The following is a 20,200-nucleotide window of genomic DNA, read 5'->3' as shown; positions in this document are numbered from 1 at the left end:
ACCTCTACCCGGAATTCATTGCTGTACTCATTTCCAACCCTCACCTTACTGGCAGCATCTCTGTACATGGCTCTCACAGCTCTCACTAACCATTCTTCTATCCCAAGTTTCCTCATTGACCACCAGATAAGGGATCGGGGGACCCTGTCAAAGGCTTTCTCCATGTCAACGAAAGCCAGGTACAGAGGTTTATCCTTAGCTAGGTATTTCTCCTGCAGCTGTCTCACTAGAAATAAAGCATCAGTAGTGCTTTTACCTGGCACGAACCCAAACTGCATCTCATCTAAATTGATTCGCTCCCTAATTAGTTGGGCTATGACCCTCTCTGTAACTTTCATAACCTGATCTAACAGCTTGATGCCTCTGTAATTATTTGTATCTAAAGCGTCCCCTTTACCTTTGTAGCAGTTGACTATGATGCTGCTACACCAGTCATTGGGTATGACTCCTTCGTGTATTACCTGGTTCGTAATACGGGTGACTAGGCTATAGCCAACACTGCCAGATATTTTGAGCATCTCTGCAGTGATTCCTGATGGGCCTGGGGCTTTCCCGGTCTTCATACTCTTAATTGCTTTATCTACCCTGGTACAATCAACTCGGATAGCTGGTCCCTCTATTGGGTCGACATACGGCAGGCTCTCTTCCTCCCATTCATTCTCTTTATTAAGCAATCTATCGTAGTGGCATCTCCAGACCTCTTTCTTTGCATCCTCATTTAGTGCAAGCGTACCATCATCCATGCGAACACATTTCTCTCCTACAACATCACTATTCTCTCTCCTACACTGTCTTGCAACACGAAATACCTCGAGTCTTTGGTCCTCACGGCGCAGAACATTGGCAAATCTTTTCTTATCTGCTTCCCCTCTGGCTAAATAAACCTGTCGCCTAGCCTCCCTTCTGGCACATTGGTACAATTCCCTGCTACCACCGTTCTTCCAGTCCTTCCAAGCCTGTTTCTTTTGTCTAATAGCCCTGTCTACTTCCTTGTTCCACCATCACGTTACTCTGGGTCGGGAGGGGACCTTACACCACCCACAGATCTGGTCGGTGGCTTTCAACAGGTTGTCCCGCAGAAATCTCCAATTGTCTTCCACGTTGTATGATGCTATATCTCCTTCTATTTCGTTAAATGCTTCAAGTAACTTGTCTCTAAGTCTCTGTCCATTTGCAGGGTCTTTAAGCTTCCACACCCTTCTCCTCCAAGCCGGTCTAATTCTAGGCACCCATTTTGCCTTGATCCCAAAGTCGCTAACTACTAATCTATGTTGTGGGGTACATTCTTCGCCAGGGTAGGTTTTGGCATTTATAAGCTGCCCTCTTTCCCTATTTCTGGCGAGGATGTAGTCGATTTGGCTAGAGTGTCTGCCGGAGCGGTAGGTGACTAGGTGACTGGCAGGTTTCCTGAAGTTGGTATTGCAGACCATAAGATCGGTTGCATCACAGAACTCCAGCAGTCTGGTTCCCTCCTCGTTGCGGGAACCGAAGCCATAGCCTCCATGTATGCCATGGAAGCCTCCAGCACGACGTCCGACATGACCATTGAAGTCTCCAGCCACAAAGAGAAGGTCCCTGTCACTCGTCGACGAGGTAGTTTGCAAGAGGGTGTCATAGAATTGGTCTTTCAGACCATCTGGTAGCCCCGGTTGAGGTGCATAGGCTGAGATGACAGTAGCTAATCTATGATGAAGCACTAGTCTAATCTTAAGTACTCTGTCACTTACTCTAACGACCTCGATTACCTTATCCACCCATTTCTCCGCTAGAAGTATTCCTACGCCCCCGACCCCGTCAGTGTTCCCTGCCCAGAAAATCTTGTACCTGTGTTCTTTGCCTGTGAGGAACCTCGCAGAACCTCCTCTCCATCTTACTTCCTGGATGCAGCACATATCTATGCGTCTCCGTTCAAGCATCTCAACAATTTCACCAGATCTACCTTTCAGCGTGCCGACGTTGAGAGTGCCAATCCTAACAGTATGGGTGTTGGGGGTGTGGGCCTGTAGCCTGGGAAGGGGGAAAGCAGTGTCGTGTACCTGAAAAGAAAACTTGCAATTGGAAGAATTCATAAGCAAAACAGTACCTACAACCTGCAAACATTACTCAAACTTTATGCGCTACCCAAAGGTAGGGGAGAGGATGGCCAAGGCCACTAGATGGGTTCCGGGAGACAGCCGATGATGACAGGATGACAGAGGAATGCACTTCCGGTGGAGAGGGTGGGAGGGCGGGTGTACCATCAGCCAGGAGATAGGCCTCTTAATCGTAGACTTTAAATATTTGAGAGACAACAATGCATAAATCGTAATTTTTAAAAGAGCAATGAAACTTAGGTGAATAGAATATATAAGTAGCATGAATTTAGGAAGCTTAGAAAATGAATAAGTATGAATTTAAGACAAAAACTGAATTCAATTGAATTTCATGGAGAGAAACAAGATAAATAATAGAGGGCAGACTAAAGCGCGAAAGGTATGAGATGTTGAGGCCGTAAATAAATAAAAATCTCTATCTTATCTGCATCTTGGCGACTTCGTCGTAGTATGTCAGCGGAGAAGAGATTGAGATAATTTAGAATGGATTTCTTATTTATATATACCCAGAACCTGAAAACCTTAAGGAAAAAACTACGAGAGAGAGAGAGAGAGGGACTGATTTAGAGAGGGATGGAGGGGTAGACAGAGGCATGGCGGGAGAAAGATCATCATCATCATCATCATATATATATATATATATATATATATATATATACTTATATTCTTTTCAAAATTTGATGGCACACCCGAACTAAAAATATGACTAAAAGTATAAGGAAAAATTATATTCAGGTTACACTGTGGCACATGATGTGTATATTCAGGTTACACATCATCTCATGGCACACCAGTGTGATGCAGCTTACCGGTTGCAGAGCACTGTGATAAAGGGACAAACTCAGGTGTCTTGCTACTCCACATTATATAAGGCTGGGTGGGAGTAGCTGGAGGGAAGATAAAAATGGTAACAATGGGATGTCAGAAATAGAGATGCAGTGAACTATGCATTGAGTTACTGGATTTCTTTTTTGGGAATGGCAGTGTTGGTTATGTTACTGAGAAATTCTAAACTTTCAAAAACCATTCTTGTAGTGATGATACAGCAAAATGGTTTGAAGTTGAATAAAAATATTATGAGCAAATTAATCTGATAAGAAGTTATCTATCATTTATCAAAGGATCATGATTATCTTAAAACAGACTTTGTTGGAATTTTAATTTATGTTTTAGACAATTATCATGGTACCTCACTATTCTAAGTTGGGTGGCATGGATGAAACATGTACAAAGGAAGATCTTGTGTCTGTAAAAGGAATCCTTATTTCAATGCAAGAATTATATTAATATCAGAAAAAGAAAACTTTTATTTGGTTTTTGTAGCCAACAGCAAAACAGAATAAACAGAGTTTTTATGTGTCTGCATTCCTGAAATGAGACATAACTGGGGTAATTTTCAGGCTATTAACCATTAGTTTCTGATATATTCCCCAATCAGCTTCAGGACCCACATAATTATGTGTGGGGGGGATGTTTATATACATACATACATACATACATACACACACACACACACACACACACACACACACACACACACACACACACACATACTAATGTTTGTTTTTATGTTCAATTATAACTGAACATAAAAATAAACATTAATATGTGTGTGTGTACACACACACACACACACACACACACACAGATATACATATTAATGATTCTTTTTATGTTCAGTTATAATAAAAGCAATTTTACATGAATCTGATGGGTTACTCTATACTTTTGTAGAGTACAAATTTATTATTCTTAAACAAGAAAGTTGTTGATAGTGACTTCGAAGTCACTAAGCTATTGTTAGACTGCAGTCCACTGATGGGTTGGGTGGCAAAACTTTGAAGTCACTGTCAACAGCATTCTTGTTTAAGAATAATAATAATATATAATGAATATGTCACATATCTGAATAAGAAGCTCAATCTAAACAATAGATCAGTAAAGCATTAAATCACTAACGGTTTTTTATTTGATAAATGTTTGACCAATTGACCATTGTGTTTCTCTGCCACCATGAGGTGAAGAGCTAGATTTGTCTTTCTATAAAGTCTAATGAATTGTCCACAGCGCTGTGGCTTTCATGGATGCAAAACCATTGGTCACTCTATGACCAGACTTTAATGATTTAATTATATATGTATGTGTGTGTGTGTGTATATATATACTTTTTTACTCATTTCAACCATGTGGCCGTAGTCATGCTGGAGCATCACCATAGTCTTTCTGAATTCCTCAGTTTGGATGTTTCACATCACCACTCCTGTATGTGCCTTTGTCCCAGCTGTTGGTACATTTGATGTATAAGGAGATTTGATTCCACTGCCCTTGTCTGTACGTCATATCAGGCTCTTGGTTCATCTGGTATTGTGGAGAGGAGGATGTCTAGTTCCATGTTATGCAAATTTCTTAATTTTTGTGGCAGGGCATTGAAGAGCTGTGGGCCTTTGAACCCTAGACTATTGCAGTACTTGGTCCTGAATTTAGATGGAGTGGATGGTACCTTTGGTACAATACAATAGCGGCCAGTTCTGGCCTTTGTATAACACCGAATGCCAAAGTTAGGTGCTAATCCTTCTAGGATTTTCCATATATACATTATTGCATATATATCTCTCATGCCTTCACTCCAGGGAGTAAAGCTATAGTTTTTTCAGCCCATCCCTGTAGCCCATCCACTGCACTGTCTCAATCTTTTTAGTGTAGTGGCGTTGGACTGCTTCAAGCTCTGCTGTTAGTTTGGCATTATGTGGTGAGCATAACTGGGAACAGCAGTCCAGGCAGCTGAGAACAAAGGTTCTCCACAGGGTCAACATACTTTCTTGGTCTCTTGTCTTGAAGGAACTCAGTATCCATCCTGCCAGTTGTCTGCATTTTGCTGCCATCTTGCTAATGTGCATATGAAATGATGTGTCATTACACACACTGATCCCCAAGTCTTTCACTGCCTGTGACTCTGGGATTGTAGTGCCTTCGGGTCCTGTAAATGTAGATTGTACTGTATTTGTGAGTTGATAGTGCAGAGCTTGAAATTTTCCAGCATTAAACTGCATGTTGTTTATTTCAGCCCACTTGTATTTTGAATTTAGGTCCTGCTGTTAGCTTGTGACATCATCTTGGTTTTTCATTGCCTGTGATAATTTTGTATTATCAGTATAGCTAATGACAGTGGCTGTCCAAGTGACTGTGGGCATGTCTAAGAGGGCTATTATGAACAGTAATGGCCCCAGAGCAGTTCCCAGAGAGACACCACTTAGGATTTGAGTATCCTCAGAAAGGGTACCATTGGCTGCAACTACCTGACTTCTGTTTTTAAGGAAGTCATGCAGTCACTCTCCCAGTTCACCAGCAACGCCATGGTCTTGTAGCTTATGACATATCATGCCATGATCTACCTTATCAAATGCCTTTGCGAAGTCAAGGTATATCACACACTGACGTCTGAATGGTCCAGCAGCTGTTTCAAAACCCAGTCATAGTACTGTAGGAGCTGTGTGAAGTAGCCTCTCCTGGACAGAAGCTATGCTGAGTATTGTTCAGTCAGTCATTTTCTTCTAGGAACATTATTAACTTCTTTCTGATGATTCATTCCATGACTTTACTGATAAGTGAAGTCAGACAGATTGGCCTGTAGTTTTTGGCCTCTGCTCTGCTTCCACCTTTTTGGATAGGGCATATAATGCCTTCTTTCAGCTTTTTAGGAAGTATACCACTTGCAAGGAAACTTTGGAAAAGTATCTGAAGTGGTTTCACTAAAGCCTGCTTACATGACTTTAGGAGAATAGCTGGGAAGCCATCAGGACCATTGAAGGAGCATGAGCTCATTTCATCTATGGCTACTGTTGCATTTGTTTCCTCAATGTTGATATAATTGATGGTTGGCGCCTCCTTTTTTAGAGCTGCAATATCAAAGAATTCAGCTGGATTATTTATCTGCATGTATCCAAGGGGGGAAGTGAAGAGCTATTGACTTCTAAAGGACTTTCCAGATATTTGAAGGAATCTATTTATTTTGCTATTGCTCTTGATGCTAACTTTCTTTGTATATGTACTGCATATGAAGTTTACTGTCTCTGTCAGACTACCTATGACCCCAACTATATCACTTGTGTGTTCACAATTTATATCAGGTATATTGTATGCAATCTCTACCTATTCTTTTCTATATATCAAGTATGGCCTTTCCTTGATAGTAGGCTTTTAGAAAACTCATCCCACTGCTTATTAGGTTATCTATGCAATAAAACTTATCAATTACTTCTAGGGAGCCTTCTGAGCATTTGAAAGGATTTATTTCCTTGATGGTAGCAGGCTCATGTATTCTGTCCTACTTACTAAAACTTTGGTCTTTGCTAAGTTTACTTGAAGCCTCTTGATGTTAGGTTTTCTAAAATTTATTCTCTAAATCTACAAGTCATCAGCATTTAGGATTTCTCATCAACAACTGGTCTTAAATTCCTGGAGGATGATGAGGACCAGAAAGGTGCTGAAGAATGAGCCCTGAAGAATTCCTACCTGGATGCTAAATTTGTCACTGAATTCATTGTTGATTCTCATCTTACTGACTGATTCTGTCAATGATATGTATAGTTTTATCAACCCCTAGCTCCCTGAAAATCCAACAGATAACACATGATTGAACTCTGTCAAAGGCTTTCCCTAGATCGAGGTATTCATGTTCAGATGAAATCTTGAATAACTTTCTCTCTTGATATTCTGACAACTTATTATGCTATGGGCAATTATTTGTTGTAAAGCCATACTTTCGGTCACTAATGATGACTGTTAGTTGTTGTCAAGGAAATATAATTTTCAGTGCATTCTCTTTATTGGGGGTGATAAACCCTGATATGATCTATGAAGATAACAGATACACACGTATTTCATAGTACACTTCTCAATTCTTCTCGAAACACAGTATTTTTCACTGAAAGTACTCAATAAATAATTAAAAATTAATTAGAGCTATGATAACAATGTCTATATGAGGGAAGTATAACAGAGTGGAAGAATCTTGAATGCAAGCTTATTTGCAATACTTTGGGATACAAAAGATCAACTTGGAGAGAATAAGGCAGAATTTTAGTGTTACAGTTGTATAAATATTGTACATCCAGGGAACATGGGACACTATAAAGTGAAGGAGGTGAAGAAAGGGCACAAAATGTGTACATTATATTTGTGGTTCTGTATACATACCTTTTGGTTGGAAATTTAATCTTAGACATTTCACTTATGCAGAATTTCATTTAATACACTCATACATTTTACCATTGTAACCAGAAAACCCAAATTGCCATTGAGATTTTATTTAAATTCCAAACTTATTTAAAACTTGTGTTGTTTCACACCCATTTATCTATGGATAGGATGTTTTTTTTTTGTTTTATTTTTGAAACAAACACTTTTAGAGCTGAATATAGCTTCCTAAAAAAAAAATTGGAAAATCGCTTTAAGGTCATCAAATGGTTTTATGGCGTTTTGCTGATTTTTATACAATTTACACCAATTTACTTATTTAAAAAAGAAAAATTCATTTTATACATTTCCCAACCTGTCCAATTTAGTTTCTTTCACATTGAAATGTAAATTCTCTCAACAACCTCCCAATTATTGCAGCAGTTAGCATGAATTATTCTAATACAACTTTCTAGTGACAGAACAGTTGAATTGTTGCATTAGCATTTCTGAAAATGTAATTGAAATTCATGGAAAAATAGTTTAACTTCAAACAGACAGTTAACCTCTAACTGCCATTATCAGAAGTGCTTGGATCAATTATGTGTGATTTTCTTTTCACTGTAAACTAAACAAAAATTGATAGTTTTGCCATGGTTATGAACTGAATCAACTGAGTCTAGTGCTTGATGAGAAACAACTTCACTTGGTACACTGAGTTATCTAAAATCAAATTCCATAAATGGTAACAATCTTTTTTACTAAATTTCATATAAACAAAAAGTATAGGTACAGTGTGGTTATGAAGTTAACTTTAAAATCACAACGTTTTGGGTTCAGTCCTACAGCATAAATGTTGTCATCTAACATTCAATACTATGGCTACAGGTTAACTGATACCTTATGAGTGGAATTGGTAGAATTGGGAATCAGAAGCTGAAGAAACCTATGCCATGTAAAAAGCATCCAGTTTACTCTGTAAAGGGGTTGGTGTTAGGGAGGCTATCCAGCCATAGAAACCATGACATTGGAGCCTAACACAAAATGACATTGGAGCCTAACACAGCCTTGCAGCTTGCCAGTTCCCTGTCAAACCATACAACTCATGTCAGTAAGGAAAGTGGACATTAAAGGATGATGTGTATGCATGTGATATCTATGTATTTGTCTTGCAAGATTCTTGATGTAAAATGATGTGTTGAAATAGATATTGTTATACTTGGGGATAGTCATACTTTGCCAATTAAACATGCACACTGAATATTCTGTGGTACCACAGAAAACAAAATGGACTAAGTAGAATAAGAGGAGACACGTGGAATAGAGAGTCATTGAAGAGGTCACATGATGTGTGATGAAAGAGCTTTGACAAAGACACTAAAATAATAATAAAGCTGAAGTGAAGACCAAATATTTAGTATGAGTGTTTAATTGGCAAACTATGACCATTCCCAAGTATAACAATATACTTGTGTGTGTATATATATGTGTGTCCCTTTATATTACATACAGATCCAAGTTGGATGGGTTGGGAATATCATCGCTGTGATGGTCACACTCTTGATAAATTTCAGAAAAATCTCGTTGATATCTTTAGTCAATTAAGCTTCAAAATCACTGTTACTACTAATCTGTCTAAAGGTGATTTTTTTTTAGATGTTTCCTTAGATTTAAACTCCTGTTCTTATAAGCTGTATCATAAGCCAAACAAGAAGCTCTCATACATACATAAACAGTCCTGTCACCACCCCCTATAATCTTTAAAAAATTTGATAGCTAACATTAGTAATAGGATATCAAATCTATTTTCTTCTAACCAAGTATTTGATAAAGCGGTCCCCTACTATAATAAAACCCTAACTAACAATGGCTTCAAAGATAAAATATATTACAACTCTTTAAGTAACAATAAGATTTGTAAAAATAGACCTAGGAAAATAATTTGGTTCACCCCTCCTTTCTCGCTTAATGTTTAGACTAATGAAGGTAAGAAATTCCTGTCTCTTTAGATAAACATTTTCCAATAAAAGATACAGGAAAATTTTTAACAGACGTTCAATAAAAATATCATACAGCTGCTGCTCCAATATGAAGAACATTATAACTTGCACAATTCACCAAGAGACTGTCAAGACCCTGAAGCTGATAACAAGGCACCGAAACAATTGTAGTGATATGTAATAAAGCCAATTCAACCCATCTTCTCATATTAAAATTTTTTTGTTTATACACTTTGGATATTTGTGAATTTCCACATGTATATCCAGTAATAGGAGAAATGCTACTGTATAATTACATTTGGTTGCTGATAACCAGAGAGGAACTTTCAAAGGTACTATAAGGTTATTATCCAGATTATATAAAATCAGATTATATCAAAATGTATGTGTGTGAATATACATATATATATATATATATATATATATATATATATATATATATATATATATATATATATATATATATATATATATATATATATATATATATATATATATAGAACTATCTGAATTATTTTATGAATTTTTGGTCAATCCACTTTTTCTACTTTCAACGTGTGTATATTGAAGTGATAATTTATAGAGGTTGGCTGTATTTGGCATCTCTTTCTAGCATATAGGCATGGTAGCTTCTGTGCCCTAATTATAATTGTATTTTATACAATTATATATTTCTATATATGAATTTTACCCAAAAGGTTATTTTTTATATGCTGGCCACTAAAGGACAAAATCATTAATTTTAATGATTTTATCCATTAATTATGTTTTTATATTTATATATATATATATATATATATATATATATTGGGTTGTCCGGAAAGTCCGTGCCAAATTTTAATGGAAAGAAAAAGGTCAATAAATACTTGCCATTACATTTTTAATCAATAAATATGAACCATTTTATTGCACAATGTGTCTCCCCCTCGTTTATGTATGTATGTATGTATGCATATATAACCGAGCATTTGTAGTAAGCTTGCAAGAGCTTTACAGTGTTGTTCATCATGAGAAGGGAGAGTAATGAGATGTAAGATTGTCGTAAGATTGCATCCTTGATATGTGCTGATTGTACTTATATGCTGCATGTTATTTTTGATGTCAAGTTGTAGGATGAGGTCTTTGTTCATAGTGATAGTGCAACTCTGACATGAGCTGCTGTGTTAGACTGCTTGTAGATGATGTCTGTGTGTGGAATGCTAAGTAGGAGATGATGTTATCAGATGTATATGAGTGCATGTTGTTAGAAGCAACAAGGGAACTATCATTAATATACAGAAAAAAAAATTGTGAGATATAGAACCAAAACTTGAGGCACACCACAGTTGATTGACTATGGATCAGAGGTCCTCGTTGGGGTATGCTGTGAATTAAATACCCTGACCAAAACTTATGATCAAATAAATGAGAAACAGATGGAGCCAAAATTTATCATGCCATATGCCATACATAGCTGAAATCTTTGTCAAAGTTTTCAAGTGTGAGAGATTATTGCTATGTAATATAGTAGAGAAAGTCAGAGGTAAATCTGCTTGTATGAAAACTACTGATAGTCATCAAGAATTGAGACATTCAAGGTAACATGAAAGTTGTTTGCAAATTGGGATGATAGCACAGTAGTTGACTGGGCCAGACAGATTGTCATTTGGAATATGGGATACACTAGTTAATGCTCATAAAGTTGGAACTTGATGGCTGTAGACAGGGTAAAATTGAAGTATTTGATAAGGGTAAGAACTAGCCCAGAAGTGCATTATTTGTGGGTAATTAAAGTAACACCTTGGTAGGCTAAAGTGAGAAGAGAGGTTTTACAATTGGTGACTGAGTTGAAAGTGGGTGATTGAAAGGATTTTCTTGAGTATGAGCAGTGTTGGGTTGGAAGTAAATCAGGTAGATGAAGTAAATATTCACAGAGCCTTTTTAGTTGAGGAGTGGTGGTTAAAAAAATTTTGCACAGTTAGCAGAAATACTTTTGGTAAAGGACTAGAAACTTTGTTGCCAAGAATAATTAGCACAGTATGGGCCTAACTTTAATCAGTTAGCTGTACCACGTCCTCGCATTGTTGTTTTTGCTTGTTTTTTTGTTTGTTTTTTTATTAACTATTGGGTTGGTGCATAATTATTGCAGCTTTTTTCAACAAATTTTATTCAACAAAAACAATAACAATATTTAACAAAAACAACTTTAAATGATGGTCTGACCGTCTGCCAAGCAAATGGGAAGCAGTAATTGAAGTAGGTGGTGAATATGCTCCGGAATAATCATTTAAAGATGTTTTTGTTACATGTTGTCATTGTTTTTGTTGAATAAAATTTGTTGAAAAAAAGCCGCAATAATTATGCACCAGCCTAATATAAATATATATATATATATATATATATATATATATATATATATTGCCAAACTAACGTGGAAGTCTTTTGACATCACCTGATAGTTGTAAACAAGTGTCACCTTCTTGCAAGTGGTGTCCTTTGCTTCCAATCTTTTGTGGAAACTTGTGTCTTGGAAATATATTGCTTTACTTGGAAACAGATGAGGGTTGGTTACAGGAAGAGCATCTGTCTATGGCAAATCTGCCTCAACAAATTCTGTCCAACCCATGTGAGCATGGAAAAGTGGATGGTAAAATACTGATAATATGCATGGTGTTTGTAATGTGGCGAGCAGGCAGAGTTGTTACCATTCTGGGCAAAATGCTTAGCAGCATTTTTTCTGTATTTACATTCTGAGTTCCATTTCTGCTGAGGTCAACTTTGCCATTTACCTTTTCAGGGTTGAGCCCTGGGGTTGATGTAATTGACTAAACTCTTCCCCCTAAATTGCTGGCCTTGTGCCAAAATTTGCAATTGATATGTGAGGTGTTTGTGTTGTATTTGCTACTGATGGGGATAAGACTGCCATGACTCCATTCATTGGTGAATTGGAATATATTTTGGATGGTCCTGCTCATGGAATCAGTGCAGATTTAGCATAAGGTGTCAAGGTTGCATATGGATGGTAGTTGGTTGGAAGGTTTAGGAAAGAATAAAGGTTAATATTATCTGCAAAAAGTGAATGTTGTTGAAAGTGATGACAAGTAGGTTGTTAATAAACATCAGGAAGAGTGTGGGGAACAAAGCAAAACCCTGGGGCATAACAGAAACGATAGAGTATGGGGTAGAGAGAACTCCATCAATACAGGCTGTAACCAGCTGAAACAAAGGTTGGATATTATAAGAATCATATATAGTGTGCAAGAGAGAAGACTATGATGATATGGGCATGACATGTATCGAGGAAGTCAGTTGTATAAAGAAGCACTGAAAGCTCAAAGTGAATAGAAGCTGTAGTTCAGAGAGACTTAACAAGACATGGAAAGAAGTAGTGAAGCTTGAGCTCAAGAAGATGAACTTTATGTATGAAATGAGAAAGGATCATGACAAGAGGTGATCTGCAGTGCTGGAGAAGACCTGTCTATTCAAACAATGCCAAGAAAGCTGTTGAAATGGTTGTGGTGATGGCAGTTGGGTTTTCAGTCTGTTTATATTCAGCTCCCTCTACCATCGTCTCTTTATTACTCTACTTCTTCTCTGTCACACTAGTTATGTAATGAAGGATAACATTAGATATTCAATCTACTCAACCATAACCCTTATATATTGCTAATCATTACTACCCTTCTATCACTCATTGACAGCCATCACTCTCTTTCTCTTTCTCTCTTTCTTAACCATCATTCATCACTTATCTTTATTGCTATTCTCTATCATCCTTTTGCTCTGATTCTTTTCTCCACCTTCTCAAATCACATTGTCTTGAATGAACAGAGATGACATGAAATATAAAGGACCCATTAGTCTTGCCAGGAACAAAGCAACCTCTCTTGTGCTTACATCACAACAAAATGTACCCAGTATACTCTGTAATGGGGTTAATGTAAGGAAGAGCAACAATCCATAGAAACAATTGCGAAAATGAAACATAGAAGTGAGATATGGCCCTTGACTTGTCTAGGAAGACAGTAACATAAAAAAAAACTGATGTGGAGTGTAATGACCCAACCAATGCATGTTAACATGGGAAGTAGATGTAAAATGATGATGATGAAGATGACGATGATGATGATGATGATGATGATGATGAAGATGAGTAGGAGTAGGAGGAGGATATATAGAGTTTAGTTTGAATTTTGAATGGAGTCCATGGATATTAAAGAAGAAGAGGAAGAATCAATGAGGTTTGAGTTTGGGGTTTTGGCACTTTGGATGAATGTAAGGAGTAATCATATTTAAAGAAATCACAGAAATACCTAAATGTGAGTCTGATTTGAATGCTTACAAGAGATTATACTCTTTTAAAGGCACTCTTGGGCGAGGTGGTGAGATTATTAAATTGAGTGGTGGAATATGCCTACTACTAAAAGAAAAGGAAAGTGTTTGGAGCCCTCTATACCAAATACAATAAAACAATATTAGGTAAAGGATGACTCAGAGTCCAAGATCCATCCATCTGTTCATCCATCCATCCATCCATCCATCCATCCATCCATCCATCCATCCGTCCACCTATCTGTCTGTCTGCTTGTCGGTCTATCTATGTCCGTCCGTCCGTCCGTCCGTCCGTCCGTCTGTCTGTCTGTCTGTCTATCTATCTATCTATCTTTCACAGACTATGAACCCCCGCCCTCTCTTTATCTCTTTTATTCTCTTCCTCGTCTCTCCTCTAGTATCCAACAAAGGGACATGTTTGAATTGTTATAAGTTTTGCTCTGTAACTTTTTCATTCTTTGAGTGTCAACCTATTTATATTAACTGTGAAATTCCCATGGATTTTTGTCTTGTTATTTGCATTTGCTTTGGTATATATATATATATATATATATATATATATATATATATATATACATATCTATTTATATATAATTGTTTCTGTGTGTGTATGGCCAAAATATGCATACATATATACTTACATATTTGTGTGTGTGTGTGTATAGTTTTGGCAACAATATATGAATTGGTTACTTTGTAGTTAACCATATTCATATAACTTTCATTCAGAGAGCTTTTCATTGACAAATAGCATATTGAGGACAGTGATAGAGAGAGGAGAGAGAGAGAGAGGAAGAGAGAGAGAGAGAGAGAGAGAGAGAGAGAGAGAGAGAGAGAGAGAGAGAGAGAGAGAGAGTGTGTGAGTGCAAAGAGGTGGAGAACAAGAAGTGACAGTCACTGTCTGTAAAGACGACGATATAACCTATAAATAGATCTAGGAGAAACTAAAAAAAAAAAAAAAAACATCTAAAGAGAATATTTTGCAGCAGGTATTTCAAAAATATAGTTTGCCTTCTGAATGAATACTTTTGTCAATAACTAAGATGCATTCTTCTGAGAATGATTTACCATAGATATTACAGTTTGGGTATGATTTAATGTTATTTAAGGTTTGCAAATGCACAGCAAAAATCAATTAGAACATTTTTCTTCTTTCATGAAGAATACCATGAAACAAATTTGAGCTAAATCCATGAGCAGAAGTAAATTTCTGGTTGAAGCTATTTCACTTCACTCTTGTTATATTTTCTTTCAAAATGTAATAAATATTATAATCTCATTTTCGTTTTCTTATGAATTTCCTTCACCTGATCTGGACTCCTATTTATCACTGTTTTTGTTTTTGACCAAAAGGTTGTTTATATTTGACACTCTCTTCAAAATCTTGATACAAGAGACATGCTCGAGGTTCATAGTAACAGTAGTTGCTATTTTCTCGATATATGGTGTGCTAACGATTCTTTCAGCTTGCCACCTTATGATACAGTAATACTTTTACAAATGTTACCAGGGTATCTGACATGGATTTTCACAACTGTGGTTAAAGTTTCTCTGAAGATTTCATTTTCATGCAAGATATGTAATGTATGGTAGTCAGCCAGGTGAATCCAAATTTCTCTGAGCTTGGAATATCTATGGAAAAATTTAGCAGATTTTGATACTTTCATCCACATGATTTTCATGAAGAAAAAAAATAATTCGGATTGTTTTAGTGGAATCGAATACCCTGACCTTCTAATGTGCTGCAAACCCCTTATTTTTGTTCAGAAAAGGGGGTGGGTGGGAAACCAGGCCTCCCATCCCAGAATCATTGGACATTTTTTTTTCATTTAATGAACTACGGTGACTTCCTAATATGCCACAAATCACTTTTTTGGGTCCAGAAAAGAGGACGGGGTGGGGTGGAACCCTCGGAAAATTCACCCCTCCCCCCATTTTCAAATATTTTTTTGCTGTCTCTTTCTTTACCCATATTTTTAGATAACATTTTGCAGAAATGTTTTCGAGAGAGTGAGGATTACATTAGATTGAAAATTCAAACAAGCTTTAAAAGAAGAAGTGAGGTTATAGAAATTAGCGGTAACAAAATAAAGAATGATACAAAATTCATCTAAAAAACATATTAGTGTTTGTGTGTGTGAAACAAGTAAAAGTATAATATTGAATTATTATAACCTCAGCATTTTCCCTTCTTCTTTTCAAGCTTGTTTGAATTTTCAATCTAATGTAATCCACGCTCTCTTGAAAACATATTTCTGCAAAATGTTATCTAAAAATATGGGTAAAGAAAGAGACAGCAAAAATATATTTGAAAATGGGTGGGGGTGGGGGGAAATTTCCGAGGGTTCCATCCCACCCTGTCCTCTTTTCTGAACCCAAAAAGTGATTTGTGGCATATTAGGAGGTCACTGTAATTCATTCACAGAAAAAAAAAAATCCAATGATTCTGGGATGGATGGGGGGGGGGGGGGGTTCCCACCCATCCCCTTTTCCGAACAAAAATAAGGGGTTTGCAGCACATTAGAAGGTCAGGGTACTCGATTCCACTAAAAAACTCCGATTTTTTCTTCTTCTTAGGGAAAATCGTGTGGGTCACTATAAAAATTTACCGAATTTTTTCCATGGATATTCTAAGCTCAGAGAAATTTGGACTCCACCTGGCTGACTACCGTACTTTACATATTTTGCATGAAAATGAAATCTTCAGGGAAGCTTTGACCACAGTTGTGAAAATCGTGTCAGATACCCTGGTAACATAAGTGAAAGTATTACTGTATCATAATAAGGCGACAAGCTGAAAGAATCGTTAGCACACCGGACAAAAAGTGGCTCTTGTATCGAGAAGATATCAACTATTGTTACTTTGAGCCCAATGATTCTGGGATATGGAGGGGGGTCCGGTTTCCCGCCCCCACTTTTTTTCCGAAAAAGAAATAAGGGGTTTGCGGCACATTAGGAGGTCAGGTACTTGATTCCATGCAAAAAATCCGTTTTTTTTTGTTTTTTTTTTTCCGTGCGGGTGATAGTATCAAAATTTACCAAAAATTCCAGTTCTGATTTGATATTTTATGTAATCTAAGACAGTGCTACTGAAAGTGGTGGTCCGTGGACCTGTTCCGGATCGCGAGCCATCAGCTGCTGGTACGCGGCGAGTTTCCAGAAAGGAAAGAAACATTATAAAATACTTATGTAATATTGTATTATTTATTTACAAAATAAATATAAGATTTAAAAAATTGTCAATTTTTATTATATTCATAATATATATATATATTGTTTCGGTATAAATTAATATTATTAAGAAATATTACCGGTCCCTGGTACACTGGGAGAAAAAACCTGCTGGTATGTCACATTAAATAGTTTGAGAAGCACTGTCAAGGCAAAAAATTCCAAGGGAAACAACTCTTAGCATAACTATTGTTACAGTGAAAAATTTGGACTCCGTTGTTTGTTATTGACTTATCTTAATCACCCGGAACTGTTTCACTTGTTACCCTTCTTTCATTCTTAATACTTCTGAGCCACCGTATTATCTCTCTTTTTCTCTCTTTCTCACTTTTCCTCTCTTTCTCACTTTTCCTCTCCGTATCAACTATGTCTGCTCCATACTTAAGCCTATCTTTCCACGTGACGTCTCTGTCTCTCTCTGTCTCTGTCTGTCTTTCTGTCTGTCTGTCTGTCTGTCTGTCTGTCTGTCTCTCTCTCTCCCTCCCGCTCAACATTTTTCAATGCTTAAACATCATCATAATTAGTAACTCAAGACTCGAAGCTCAAATTCCGATGCTGGTTGACTTTTTTTTCTTCTTTATTAATAAAACAAATATTACCTACATACTAGAGCCAATTTAATTGACCATACCCATCAGCTGCAAAAGTAGATTTGTGTAGGCGTAGGAGTGGTTGTGTGGTAAGTAGCTTGCTTACCAACCACATGGTTCCGGGTTCATTCCCACTGCGTGGCACCTTGGGCAAATGTCTTCTACTATAGCTTCAGGCCGACCAAAGCCTTGTGAGTGGATTTGGTAGACAGAAACTAAAAGAAGCCTGTCGTATATATACACACACACACATACAGTTATGAAGGGAAAACTTGGATCTTGTGAATTTTCCAAAGTCCTCTCCCCACCTCAAGATTTTCCCCACAAATTATTTTATAGTCATAATGTATGCTGTTTGAATGGTATTTCTATAAAATTTCTTTGAGAAAAACCCCATTTTCCTAAAAGTTATGAGGGAAAAGCTCAGATCTTGCAAATCTTCTGAAGTCCTCTCCCCACCCTCCCATTGCATTGCACGCATTTGTTTTCATACTCGTTTCCTACACATTGTCTTACACCCATTCCAGTATTTTTGGGGGATTTTCATTTCCGGGTCAAGATGTAAACATTAACCTAATATTGTATAGTGTTATCAATAGTGTTGTGTAGTATTCTAATGCAGTGTGTGGAGTTATATATCAATAGTATTGTATTAAATGTATAGGTTAAAGTGTTCTAAAAACTCTGTGTGTGTGTGTGTGTGTGTGTTATAATAGTATTCTGTAAATTGTGTCAAATAATTAATATAGTGTCATAATTGCATTGTGTAATGTTAACAATAGTATTTTGTAGCGTTATAACTAGAAAGGTGTAAATAATTTAATAGTGAATTTGTATTGTTATATTCATATTGTACATAATCTTATAAATGGTAGTACAGTGCTATAAATATTATTGTTGTTTAGCTCAAGGCCATCTTTGACCAAGCAGGTCTAATATCAAAGCAGTTCTAACCATAGCTAGCCAATCATATTTACAAATATAATCTATCACTATATTATCTATTGTATCCTTTTTTACAAGACAGAAGGATGCACTGTCTTTTAAAGAGATTTAACTGCTATTTCTGGTTGATGTTAGGAAAGTGCAGCTAGCTATAGAAACCAAGCCAGAAATGTAATCTATGAATGAGACGTGATCCACAGATCCATCTGTAAGTGCCATAACTCTAAATAAGAACTGACTCAGACCATGATGACCCACCTAACCCATGCCAGCATGGGAAGCAGATGAAAATGGTAAATACCTGATGATTTGGTGAATCTTATTAAGTTTGCAGAGCTTCTTGATAAACAACATTTTTGGTCTTTCCTTGTGGGGCATAAATAAACAAATGATTAGGATCGCCAACTCTTGAGCATCCTATATAAAGTTGGGCATTGGAGAAAACTGGTTCTGCAAGGTTCAGACCTACCATGTTCAAGGACTGCCCCTGGACCTTGTTAATGCTCATTGCAAAGCTCAGTTTCAACGGGAATTGCAGACTCTTGTACTGGAAAGGCATATCTGAGGGAATAAGTGGAATTCTAGGAATGAATACAGGCTCACTGCTTGCTTTATCAGTGAAAATTGTTTTCTCCAAGACTGTTGGCATCATCTTCTTTATTATAAGTCATGTGCCATTGCAAAGCTTTGGTGGATTGAGTTTTCGAAGTAGCACCACTGGCGCCCCAGTCTTGAGGTGCAAGTTGTGAGGTAGGAGGCCGAGTGGTGTTAGACTATTCAAGAATTCAACTGGATAATTCACAGCTTCATTGATGTTGAGTACAGCATCAATGGAATTGTAGATGTGATGCTCACCTCTCAACTGTTCCAGAAGTTTAAAGTTCAAATCATCAACTTCCACATTCCTTGGAGCTAAAATGGCACGGGTTTTCAGCTGGTTGTGGTCTGTAAAGTGATTCCTGAGGTTAAGAAACACCTTATTCATTAGTTCTTTTAAATCAGATACCATATGTCCAAAAGGCAAGCTTACCCAGCCATCCTTCTTGCCAGCCAAAGTGCCATTCCCAACGTCCAACAGTTGCTTTGAAAAGGTTCTGTTTGCCTTATCACCACTGAGCTGCACTCTCATGTTGGTTGTGAGTCTTAGCTTTTGCTCCTCTTTCATTTTCAGTGCTCGAAATAAAGGTGCTATAAACACCCAGTTGGTCTTCCATCAGTTTGTGTTCTTTATTGGCTATTGATTTCTCGCAGATACTCAATTGTGAGATTGTTTGCTGCCTGCTCTGGTTGAGGCTGATCAAATGTGCAATTGCCTTGACCTCCCATAGCTTGCACTCAGGTGTCCAGGTCAAGTAATGCTTCAATGTGACAATTTCTGCTGAGGTTTGCCTTTGAATCCTTTGTAGGATGTCCTCTGCCATGCTGGTTTTGTGGGTCGCCCAAAGCTTGAGAGGTTCACGCAAGCCTCATGTCATCATCATGATAGAAAATAGCTGGCGCAGTTGATCTAGTGCCTTGCTGACTGCTGCCTCCTCCGGTGTCTGGTCCCAGTGAGCATCGTTCTCCAGTAGTCTATATTTGGTGCAGGCTTCTCTGTAGGTTGTGCAGACTTCCCCATTGTGTCTTCGAAAGTTTGTGGATATGTAGGACCTCTGACAATGTGCAGCAGTAGATGCACAAAGAAGCACTCCTGCTGAATAGGGTACACAGTGTACACCAGCCTGATGGCCCCACTTCTGAAGACAGCATCTTCTTCCCGCTTGCATCTGTTCCATCTATTGTATGCCCAGGTATAGTACACAGGGACCTCTACATACGACAGTGTTTGGGCAAACAGATCACAATGGCATAATTT

The 20,200-nt window shown here is 37.4% G+C and overlaps 1 protein-coding gene across 1 annotated transcript; it reads right to left on the bottom strand.

The window, feature by feature from the left end:
* Nucleotides 1–19,012: 19,012 nt before the first annotated feature.
* On the bottom strand, nucleotides 19,013–19,474 carry LOC149137166 (uncharacterized). Its single transcript, XM_089338771.1, has one exon. It carries the CDS (start codon nucleotides 19,472–19,474, stop codon nucleotides 19,013–19,015), a length of 462 nt encoding a protein of 153 aa, XP_089194897.1.
* Nucleotides 19,475–20,200: the final 726 nt, after the last annotated feature.

Source organism: Octopus bimaculoides, chromosome 2, assembly GCF_046866305.1.
Source record: "Octopus bimaculoides isolate indiv1 chromosome 2, ASM4686630v1, whole genome shotgun sequence".
Classification (NCBI taxonomy): domain Eukaryota; kingdom Metazoa; phylum Mollusca; class Cephalopoda; order Octopoda; family Octopodidae; genus Octopus; species Octopus bimaculoides.
Note: the sequence above shows the minus strand (reverse complement) of the source record. Positions and strands in the feature narration are given on the sequence as shown.

Excerpts from the sequence above, each read along its gene's own strand:
- LOC149137166 (XM_089338771.1), bottom strand. The coding sequence starts at position 19,474 with ATGAGAGTGCAGCTCAGTGGTGATAAGGCAAACAGAACCTTTTCAAAG.